The sequence below is a fragment of the Bombyx mori genome, chromosome 8 (genome assembly GCF_030269925.1).
Source record: "Bombyx mori chromosome 8, ASM3026992v2".
Taxonomy (NCBI): domain Eukaryota; kingdom Metazoa; phylum Arthropoda; class Insecta; order Lepidoptera; family Bombycidae; genus Bombyx; species Bombyx mori.
The window spans coordinates 10763215-10774867 of NC_085114.1; the positions used below are offsets into that span (position 1 = coordinate 10763215).

Sequence of the window (11653 nt, forward strand, 5' to 3'; positions counted from 1 at the left end):
TTAAGACTTCTCTTCTCTGTGTAACACAATATTGATTTTCTAGATTTACTTACTCTGCGCGTACCAGGGGGAGACACGAGACACCTTACTTAGTGACATTTTAAAAACCTGTGGAATGCCCCGGCGCGGCGCTTACATATTTGGGTTTTAAAGTGAGGGAATCCATACAGAGTCCCTTCTTTATTTCGCCGTAAAATCATGTTTTATGTAATTAACATCACAGTTGAAACAATCGGAGTTTTATATTAAATTAATATACATTATATTTCATTTTTCGTTTTTAAATTTTCGGCGGTAAAAAGGTCCCGTGTCACAGACTATCTTCTTTTTTCCACCTCTCGTACGCTCTGGCTTACGCATCACAAAAAAGTGCGTTCTTAAACGCCAGAAAAGTATGACCCACTTCTATTACTCTAACTTATAATAATTGTTTTAACAGAAATTGTTTTATTTATAGTGCGCGCGGAAGCGCTAGTCACCTCCTGAGGTATGTAATGTTGTTGTGTGATAAGGCCTTTCATTTTGGGAAATGAATTCTACTGTCAGTTTATGGAGGGTAGAGGTAAGGAGAACCGTCTCTGTGTGTAAAAAGTGTCCGTTAAAATCTGCTAAGTAAGGTTAGTGCTACAGTAACAACCGGGTAAATTTTAAAAAAGGCGCTGAAAGTTATTAGAATATGATAGAGGAAACTGCTCAATTCATATTATACCTCTGCCTATATGCTAGCGCCATTCTGGAGGATTTTTGAACTATTATTTAGTGCTGAAAGTGGGACGCTTTTTCAAGCTTCCTCCCATATGAGACGGTTCTCCTTACCTCTACCCTCCATAGTACAAAGTATAAAGTGTATTATCTATGGTATAGATTAGGCCAACATTGGAGACTTTTTGGCGGGAACGCGAGGAGTGAAGTTGTGTGATTTGTTTTATTTTGTCTATTTAGTGTTTCTTCGGGTTTAAATGTGTAATAATGGTGGTTTATTAACTTTTTAATATCTGTGAAAGTGCACAAATGTGGGAAAATGACACAAAGCCGCTGGACGTAACTTCTCGGGATCCGTCAAAAAGTCCACTGAAAAAATCTTAGTAAATGACCACCATTTTACTTTGATTATATTTCATCCCATTTCATTTCATTTAATTTCATCCCAGTTGATTAATGTCTCAAATTAATAATTTCATTTAATTTCACTCCTTAATATCATTTTTCATAAAAATATGAATATAAATTAAAATAAGACATGACTTAAAGGTCTCAGTTACCAGGTCATAAAATCCCATAAAAAAAGAAAAGCCTACATACATTGGCTATCGCTAATTTCTAGACATTGTAAAAGAAAAAATACTTTTTGTTAAAGTTTTGGTTGTCATGCTGTTGAGTACCAAGATTCAAACCTTTCCTCATTTCTTGTCCCGTATGTACATTAATTACGGTAATAATATGCGTAATATGTAATATTCACGAATGATTCAATTTGCTACAAAAATAACCTTAGCCTTGCGGAGTGTCGTGTTAGTTTCAATTTAAAATATTTTAAAACTTTATGATATCGACGTGATGGCTGATAAAATAAGGTAAATATGACTGTCTTATAAAAATAAATAACGTTTAACCATTTGGAATAAAATGCTATAAAACGAATAACACTTTTACATAAGCAAATAACACTATGCAGATAAGTTTTCTAAAGCACATTTCTCACCATCAGTTTAAATGTAGAGAATCACAAAATCAATTTTCTTATAAAAACTGTTCCCTTAAGGTTAATTTCTATTTTATGTTCATAACTTAAAATTTATTAGTGCCATACACTACTAGCACGTGAGATACTCTATGAATAATTATACTATCTAATTAAGAACTACCTTATAACCAGAAAACGATGTTTTTTTTCTTTCTAAAATAAACACTGCGATCTGATTGTATACATTACTGAATCTAGTGTTACCTCCCATTATTTCTTTAAATGTAAAATAATGTCTGCTTTAAGTAACAAGCTTTATTTATTTCAGAGATTATCTTTTTATCAATATAATTACGAATTTAAGGTGTAAACAAACAACCTAAAGTCTAAAAGCAACGGGTTACCTTTAAGTAACCAGGCATTCCATTATAATAAGAATATTAGTTTGTGCAATTGCTAGTCAGGGAACATGTAAAGATTTATTTACAACAGGTATCCTATTGTAAATAGGATTTATTTACAATAGGACCGTCTTCTGCTAGGAACCTAAACTGAACTTCTGCTAGGAGCCTAAACTGAAGGTTTTTATCCAAGCAGAGCTCCTTGTTGAATTTTCAGGAGTGTAAGGATGGTGTTTGTAAAATCCACCCCACTAAGTATACAAAATAGATGCAAAATGCAGATGTTGCATTTCCCATCACTTATTCACATAAGCCTTATTAGAAGTTTTCCTTACACTATTATGTGTGTTATAACAAACTCATCTTGTAATCATAGTTATTTCTGTATGCTTTATTCTGCACATGTAGCTTAATGACAACAAATCTATTAACGTCAAACGATGTGACTATGCAAAAAATGAATTTGCCAGTGTACCAATTTTCCTAAGTATATATGTAACTGTTGGTTGAATACACTCTGTATTGTAAGTCTACCTATCTTGACCATTTCTGGTGCAAACTAATCCCCTGTTTTATTAATGGGGAAGACAGGCCTCATATTATAGAATTTAACTTTTAATGTTATGTCCTATGGTGGGTGTGTGAATTCATGTTTTGTGTGGGCTAGGAGTACATCTGCTCACTTATAAAAATTTTAATATCTAAAAAGAGAAGCCTTTCAGTTGTTGTTTCAATATAATTTAGCCTGGCAAAAGATTTGATCTTACGACCCTAAAGTTGAGTAAATTCTGAAAGGCAGGCTGTATACTTTACACTGCATAAAGGCAATAGTTGATTCTTATTCCTTATTAGTTGTCACAACCAAACCACACATAATTATTATTTTTTATCATGAAATTTATCTACTTTTCAGAATAAATTCAAGATTTGACCAAAAAGAGAATTATGCCCCTTCAGATTCAGAAGATGGTTATTCTGAAAATGAAAAGCGATTATTGGATAAAGTACGTAAGAGAAAACATGAGTCTGATAGTGAAGAGGAAATGTATGCTTTCTCTGATTCTGACGAGGAATCAGATCAAAAGGATGATTTGGGAATAGCAGACAGTGATGTTGAAGGACAGGAAAAATCAGACGATGACTTACCTGATTCAAAAGCTTGGGGCAAAAATAAACAATCATACTATGCCACTGATTATGTTGACAAAGATTATGGAGGCTTCGGTGATGATGAAGAAGCTGCTCTTATGGAAGAAGAGGAGGCTAAGAATATTCAGAAGAGATTGCTAGAACAACTTGGAGATGAAGATTTTACCTTGGATTTCTTTACTAAACATGTACAAGACGCTGAAGAAAGAGAAACAGTAATAAAAAGTGATTTGAGCCAGTTGTCAAAAAGACAAAAGCTACAATTGTTTGAAAAGGAAAGTCCTGAGTTTTCAGGTCTTGTTGATGACTTCCAAACAAAACTTACTGTAGCTAAAGATAACCTACATCCAGTCTTGGAATTAGTAAAAGATGGCAAATTACCAAAATGTGCAGCATCAAAGTTTGTAAAAACAAACTATGATCTAATTCTAAATTATTGTACAAATATTAGTTTTTATTTGCTTCTAAAGAGTCAGCGAGTAAACATTCAAAATCATCCAGTTATAAAAAGGTTGTATCAGTACAGACAAATGTTGAATAAAATGGAACCGATATATTTGGAAGTAATTAAACCGCAAATAGATAAAATTCTTCTGGCTGTGAAGAACAACCTTGTTTTGGAAGTAAATGAACAAAAAGAAGCTAAGAAACGCAAGTTAGAAAAACTTATTTCAGAATCAACTCCCAAGAAATTGAAACTTATCAGTGCAATAGAAAAAGATGAAGGAGAAGACACTGGAGTATCTGATGATGAAGAATATGAAGGGAATGATTACTTTAAAGATAACGATAAAGTTGAAAATGTGCCAAGAAGTAATGAATCTGAAGAAAGTGGTTTTTCAGATAATGAAGATACTGTACTTGGTGAAACAGAAGTTGACCATAATAAACCATCAACATCATCTCAACAAATTGTTACAGAAGATCTTGGAATGAAAAGAGAAATAACATATCAAATTGCAAAGAATAAAGGGTTGACACCCCATCGAAAGAAAGATCAAAGAAACCCAAGAGTCAAACATAAACTTAAATACAGAAAGGCTAAAATCAGAAGGAAGGGTGCAGTGAGGGAACCTAAGACAGAAGTGTCCAGATATGGTGGTGAATCATCAGGCATAAAAGCAAATTTGAAAAAGAGCATAACAATCAAGTAAAGAAATGTATTTATTGAAACAGTACATCTCATATTCATTTCATAATAAAATAATACTTTATGCAAATGTGTATTCAATGCTGCCACCTAGAACAAAAAAAACATAGTAAAATATTAAAAAATAATTTATATTTGTATGATAAACAATATAAATATGACAACTTACAACTTCAACACTTTATCTTTTCCTCCTGATGCCACATAAGCTCCATCTGGGGACCAATCGACAGCATACACTTCATCTGCATGACCTGGAAGATCCAACTCTAACTTCTTTGTTTTCATACTCCAAACTGAAAAGGAAGTTATTGAATGCTGCTGTTACATTAGAATAAAGTACTACAACATTTTGAGTATTTTATTTTAGAAATTATATACGTTTAAACTATAAATGGCTGATTAAATCATACTGTTGAGGCTTTGAACTTACATTACTATTTCTTTAAGGTTCGGTAAGTATGTCCAGTGCATTAAAAATGGTAGTAATTTCACTTCCATATATTATGAATTCAGTACTTGATTCTGAAGGTAATTAAAGGCTTTGGATAACATGTTGACTGAGGTGGAGACTGACCGGCGGTTGGGCTCCCAGATGGGTAGGGTGGGGGAAGATGTGTGTATCGCAGACCACGTCACCTCTATGTCAGATGCAGGTTATTGGGTGACAGGGACTTTTAGTTGGTTCAATTTTGACATGCTCCGCTATCAACACATAATCCTAAGTCAGGCAACTTCAACCTGGCTTAGATAATAACAACAAAATTCATACTATAACCATACTTCAAAGGTTGTCAGAAGCATTAATTGTTGTTTATTATGTTCTTAATTACAATATAGTTTACTTTTTTTTTCTTTTTTTTTTTTTAACTTTTTAACATATATATTTATTGTATTATATTATTATACATCTTTTTTATATTATATATTTTTACAATCATATATTAATCTACTATCCATAACACAATGAATCCTAATTTGGGGCCGCATTACCGTGCGTGATTTATTTTTATTCCTCTTCACTGTGAAAGTCAATCGTGAACATTTGATAAGTACAACTCGACCAAGCTAAGTTTGCACCTCGCTGGTATGCGGCGCTCCGCCCGCTTCCCCGCTCACCTTCCCGCGATCGCCCTGTCGCGTCAGTACGGTTAGCATCTTTGTCGCCGACACGCGTCATACGAGTTTTCGTCTACCTATCCGTTGAGTTTTAACTTTTTTTATTGTTCTTGTTAGGTTTTATGTTGAAGTTTAGTAATATTAATGGACTATTTTTGTTGAACTGTTGTTACTGAACGCTTAACGTTAATTTTTTTTTACTTCGAGATAATTGTTGTGGGCAACAAAAATGAAAGGAAAGGTCATAGACAGTGAAGGGACAAACATAATCCTGAAAAGGAAACATAAAGGAAAATTATTACTGAGCAATTGGGATACAAATTTAAAAAGTGCAAGAATGTCCGGGTGGTTTTAATACAAAAACCCGATATCGTTATATTCTAATGTACCTGTGTATAATATATTGTTAAAAACAATAAATGCAAAGTAAAATATAACAAACATTTGTTAACATTTTTAAAGTCATAGCGAATCCTTTTTTCAGACCATACCTAAGCGGCAGTGTGACGTAATCGATGCGAGGTGCAAACTTAGCTTGGTCGAGCTGTACGTATTTCATCCGTAATATTGGTACCTGCCTGCAGGATTCAAACACCGGTATAGTCGCTTGTCGCATCGCTTGATACGAACACACCGGCCGTCTTATGCCACAAGCCACGACGACTGGGGACATTGGATGTATTGGCAACTATCAATCAATAAATTTGTAGATGTATGATTACCTTTCAGTGTAGAATCAGCACTAGAACTTAATAGTAGTCTAGAATCTGCAGACCATGCAACCATGTATACAGCTTGAACATGTCCCCTTAATGTTGTTATAAACTTCCCACTTGCTGCTTCCCATAATTTCACAGATTTGTCAAATGAAGCAGACGCTATAATCCTTAGAATAAAAAATATTTCTAAATTAATTACTTAATTAATTAATTAGTTAAAAGTTAATTATACTAAATCTTATCTTATACCTTTAAACGAGCAATTCTTGTGTATATATATAATCTGAATCTCAGAAACGGCTCCAACGATTTTTATAAAATTTAGTATATAGAGGATTTCGGGAGCGATAAAACGATCTAGCAATTTTCAGAAAACGTTGTTTTATTCGTGTTTTCAATAATCAACTTTATGACTCTTCCCGAAATCTATTGGCGAATAATAATACTATTTTTCATAATTGAGAGCAACTAACTGCTTTAAAGACACAATAACACTAAAGCTATTTCAGCAGATGGCATTGTTAAGCCACCCGAAGCCAATGAGTGTTTCGTTTAAGGTTAGACCAAGAAAATGAATTGTTTATTTATATTATTTGTCTTTTTAACTCACGTGTTCATTTAAAAATGTCTAAACGATCTTGGAATATTTCATCATTTTGTCAATGTGTAATTCGTATTTAAATATAATTTCTAAAAAACAATTTATCAAAAACAAACAAATACCGAGCAACGGTCATCGTCTAGTGGCTAAATTAATATTTGTCAATAAAAAATTGTGGGCCCACACAAGTTCACTTCATAGCATGTATAATAACGTCAGATTATGGGTTTGAAGTAAATGGCGAAGGTGTAAACAAACCAGTGAAGAACACGACCTCAGATTTTTTTTGGATTTCAACAAGACGACAACAATGATTATACTAAAAACGGCAATATTTTTCACAAATATGTTAGTTGTGACTGAAAATTAAATTTGGACAGATTCATCAGTCAGGATCGTTAGCTATTGGGCTGGGTGGAGCTTAGATCATTAGCAGCTTTAAAAGGAAGGCAGTTGCTATTAAAAATATTTTCTATTGAGAACCGAGCACCATGTATACCTTGTATCTGGTGAAAATTTCACATCATTTATAAGTTGTTGATGTCCAGTCATTCTAGCCAGAGGCTTCTTTTCTTTTTCTGGTAGCCAGAGAAATAATGTAAAATCATCTGAACCAGAAACTAAACGTTCAGCTCCTTGTTGGCACACTGCATTATACCTGTCCAATGCTCTTTGCTGGAGAACATTCTCTGAAATAGCAAATTTGTATAGAGTTGGAACAGCTTTCCTTCGTTTGCCGCTAGGGGCGCTGTTTCAACTCCATACTTTTTACGCGATTGAGAAGTTAAAAAACTCGCACTAAGAACACAGATAGTTTAACAAAGTTACAACGTTCTGGTTGTTTCTCTACATTAAAAAAAGTTTTACTATAATTATTTTAAGGTATTATATGAATAATATTTAAATTAAACTTACTATCATCACTATATGCGTTATTGTCCATGACAGGATGAAAAGGTCCAGTACGTAACACATAATCCGTGTTTAGTGCTAAAGTGTTAACCCAATGAGCATGACCTTCTAATGTCCTGCATAACACCCCATCATCTGCCCTCCACACCTTTAGTAGAAGAAATTAAATTACTAAATACAGTCATACATACATACATGTTGTTATAATAAACTTAATGTAAATTGAGAAGATACACAATATCCCTTGTTGATATGTGTAATCTTATGAAATGCATAGTGCATGCCTAACTTGGTCATATTGAACATAGGCACTGAGAGCTGCTGCATACAGTCAAAAGTAGTAATTAGGTAATTATTTGTTGTTATTTTTATTAATACTTTAGTTCTTGAAGTTACTTGATTATTTATTAAAACATTGGTTGATTGTTAATATTGATTAAATTATTTATATGCACCCTTCTTCATTTATAAATAACACACTCATTTGTTACTTTCACACAAAATATCTAATGACCCATATAAATATTTATAACTGTATAAGATGGTTTAAATTTTGATTTATATGATTTACATACTGTTGTTTCTTGTTACTGTTTGTTTCCCAAATAAATAAATAAAAATACCTTGATTGTCCTGTCCTGAGAAGATGTGTAGATTAAACCATTACCACCCCATTTCACCGAAGTTACAGCTTTGGAATGTCCAGTCAAGCTCAACAATGTTAGACATGTTACCGTGTCCCATATCCTAACATCACCATCTTTGGATGAACTGGCAAGTTTTCTACATTCTGGGTTTCTGAAGAAAAGTAATATTTTTCAATCAAATAAGTATAGATAAGACCAACAGAACATGATGTACAGTAATGCAACATTTATAACATAAGCATGCCTATCACATCAATTGATACCATGTTCATAATAAGAAGAGGTAAAGTGACTAAAGAATTTTTATGATATGTTATGATCTCTGATTATATCTCACTTTTATTAAAAACAGTAAAGATCTATAGTCTTTTCAGAAACAGTACAATATACACCAATCTATATTTTATTTCATCATCATTTTTCATTTATTTCATTTATTAAGTCTTCATTTCCACATTGATTTCAAATAGAGCACAGTAGCAGGAGATGGATGATATTAAAACAACAACAACAGTACCTGTGGTAAGGTTCCCAGGCCAGAGCTGTTACCCACTGTTTGTGTCCAAGCATAGGTTTACCAATTTGATTACCAGTTGATGGATCCCATAAAATAATTCTTCCTTGTTTGCATGCTGATGCCAGTTTTTTTCCATCTGGCGACCAACTTATACAGAGTACCCAATTACTATGTCCTAAAACACTATAGTATCTTAAGTTACTTAGTTAAAAAAACAAGCAAAATTTTTACAAAATTTATATTAACACATTTTTTCTGGCAGTGTTTACTTTATGTAATCAACATGTGTTATATTTTTATTTTATTTACAATACTATTTACTTGTATAAGACATATCGACGCTTGAAAGGCAAACTTGACTAAGCAACAACAACTGCTTTGTACATAAATGATAGGCAATAACCATATTCGATGCGCAAAAAAAATATATTTCTAGGTCTATTAAAATCATTTCAATCCTACAGCTACTAGCTAGTCATGTTTGCCTTTCAAGGGTCGATATGTAGTGGGGTGGCACATCCGTGACAATTAATCCTAGTTTGCATTTAAAAAAAATTAAGCTATATTCGCTCATTCATCACATTGTGGCCATATTGTTGAAACCAGGCATTATGATGCTATTATTTAAAAATTACACAATACACAAATTATTCTAACTAGTTATGATTACTGTGTGATTGGTTGCAGTTAGGTGCGCTCATGGGCCCATTTGTAACTTTTAAAAATTTGTTATTATTGCTAATAGAATAGTAAATACCTTTACATACATGTAGAGGTGTCTGTGTGTTCAGATCCCAAAATCTGACAGTAGTGTCACCTGAGCCACTAGCCAGTTTCTTCCCGGAAGGGCTAAAGCACGTAGATATCACTGCTTCCGCATGACCTGGTATTGAACTGGAAATTGTTGACAAGTGTATACATATTTTTATTGGTTCTATATTGAATGACAGAGCAGTAAATTTTATATAATCGGATATGAACCTTTTTAGGTTGATATTATCATCTTGCATCAAGAATCATATCTTTAAGGACAATGGTGGCATTTATTTATTGTGTCTATAGACTCCAGCTAATGCCTTAATGCCTAGTGGGTTATGAGCTTATTTGCCCTCTGAAAAAAAAAACTTTGTACTGTTAGACAAAAGAAACAGATGTCTTAAGAAATCTTAGATAAATGAAGTAACATTTTGAATTGCAGACTTAAAAAATATATTTAGCTAGTACCATGTGTACCATGTAAGCTCATATGAGATACTTTACTTGCACAACTTTTTTCCAAACACTACATTTTTATAATAAAAGTATGTGCAGTAGTTTAAATTGAATGAACCCCTTTATTATTGTAGGCCTTGCTGTAAAGTATTTTGCAGGAAACCGAGCTCCATGCTAAAAGTGTGCACATCACCCATCATGTATAGGTAGTGTTTTTCAGCCAGTGACTATAATCACTCATCATGTACAGGTTGCCTTTGGTGACAGGTAACTATAATTACCATTCGTAGCTAAAGAGTTGGAAAAATTGCATGACTGACATGGCAGCTTTTGATGATTCCTATTTGAAATTTAAAAAATCCTGTAGAAGGCAGTTGTGCCAGTACCATGGCACTGTGTGGAACCTAGATAGGACTTTTGTAAAAGGATATAAAGATGAGGTAACAACCTGATTTGATGTAAATGCACTCAGAGTATAATACATAATTAAAATAATAGTTGGCAGTGAAGTACAGAAGAACAAGATTATTTATAGAAATCAAGCCTCATTGTAAATTCATATTTTGAAGTGTTAAGATTTACATTTTTATCACTCTTACTTACTTTAAAACGTTATATTATTTATGTATATGGTAAAAAAAGCAAATCATACCTAGTACACCTTGTGACTGGTCTAACTCTAAATACAGCCTGTTGTTGATATATTATCTCTACAACCTCTTCACTATTCAAGGTCTTTAGGTCCAATGCATCCTTTATTGTGGTTGTTATTTCAACATCTTTCACAAAAAAGAGGAATGGTTTATCTTCCTGTAATGTGTACACAATTCAAATTTTTTGTTTTAAACAGAATCTGTAATCGTTATTGTTAATTTTTTAATTAAAATTAATATTAAATATGTGCATAAATTTAAAGCCTATCTAGATTATTAGTAAGCATTAAATTATTAATGAAGGATATTTTTATTGAATATTTTTACCTCTTGTAAAAGTGCATTACATATCAGTTGAAGTTGATCTTTGGTTATATTTAGGGGCAAATCCAATGGACTTCCCGTTTCTTCTCCAGTGTCAGATTTAAATTTAGCTTGAATACAGCTCGGTGAATCTACCTCCATTATAGCACCACAAAACTATATCGTGTTAATTTTTTTTAAATAATTTGAATTAAGTTCAAGCTACTTCAATTCAATTCAAGAAGCAAACTTATGAGCTTATAGGCAGTTCATAACCTCAATTGGCAACCTTCTTTTTTGCATTGTATGGGCAGGCAGGAGGGCAGGCATTGGTTTGGTTGGTTGACATTTTTTTTTTTATTTGCATTAATGGACAGTCAAAGGGAAGCTAGCCCAAACTTTGTCTACTTAGAGAAAAGTAAAAGTGAGAGGAGTTGAACAATATGAAATTGATTTTTCCATATATACATCTACCTGAAGATCTTACTTAAAGGCTCCTACTAATTTTATTCATCATCATAAAAAGATATATTTTGACAATTTCAAAACTATATTTAAAGTATCAGCATGTCCTTATTGTGATGTT

At 32.8% G+C, this 11653-nt stretch overlaps 3 protein-coding genes across 4 annotated transcripts in view; 2 read left to right on the forward strand and 1 right to left on the reverse strand.

Moving 5' to 3' along the window:
• LOC101736460 (active breakpoint cluster region-related protein) overlaps positions 1-1574 on the forward strand; it is a 40735-nt gene extending 39161 nt beyond the window's left edge. For both annotated transcript variants that reach the window (XR_009973690.1, XR_009973691.1), the window contains exon 22: positions 44-1574. The gene's annotated coding sequence lies outside the window, so the exon portion shown is untranslated. The remainder of the gene's footprint in view (positions 1-43) is intronic.
• Positions 581-4454, forward strand: LOC101735572 (something about silencing protein 10). The gene is made up of 3 exons (XM_038012487.2): positions 581-617; positions 943-1574; positions 2999-4454. Exons 2-3 carry the CDS (start codon positions 1558-1560, stop codon positions 4386-4388), a joined length of 1407 nt encoding a protein of 468 aa, XP_037868415.1. The 5' UTR covers positions 581-617; positions 943-1557; the 3' UTR covers positions 4389-4454.
• On the reverse strand, positions 4381-11419 carry LOC101735350 (notchless protein homolog 1). Its single transcript, XM_004932153.4, has 10 exons — positions 11092-11419; positions 10764-10921; positions 9657-9793; positions 8900-9074; positions 8359-8533; positions 7739-7883; positions 7323-7512; positions 6226-6389; positions 4554-4680; positions 4381-4474 (listed from the first exon to the last, which is right to left on the reverse strand). Exons 1-10 carry the CDS (start codon positions 11227-11229, stop codon positions 4462-4464), a joined length of 1422 nt encoding a protein of 473 aa, XP_004932210.1. The 5' UTR covers positions 11230-11419; the 3' UTR covers positions 4381-4461.
• Between the last annotated feature and the right edge of the window lie 234 nt (positions 11420-11653).

Bases quoted from the DNA above. Each gene is read 5' to 3' on its own strand.
- LOC101735350 (XM_004932153.4), bottom strand. From the start codon at position 11,229: ATGGAGGTAGATTCACCGAGCTGTATTCAAGCTAAATTTAAATCTGAC. The intron at 9,075-9,656 runs GTATTTACTATT...ATAGTGTTTTAG, and splicing joins ACCTCTACATGTATGTAAAG to GACATAGTAATTGGGTACTC. The intron at 6,390-7,322 runs GTATACATGGTG...TTTTATTCTAAG, and splicing joins AAATTTTCACCAGATACAAG to GATTATAGCGTCTGCTTCAT.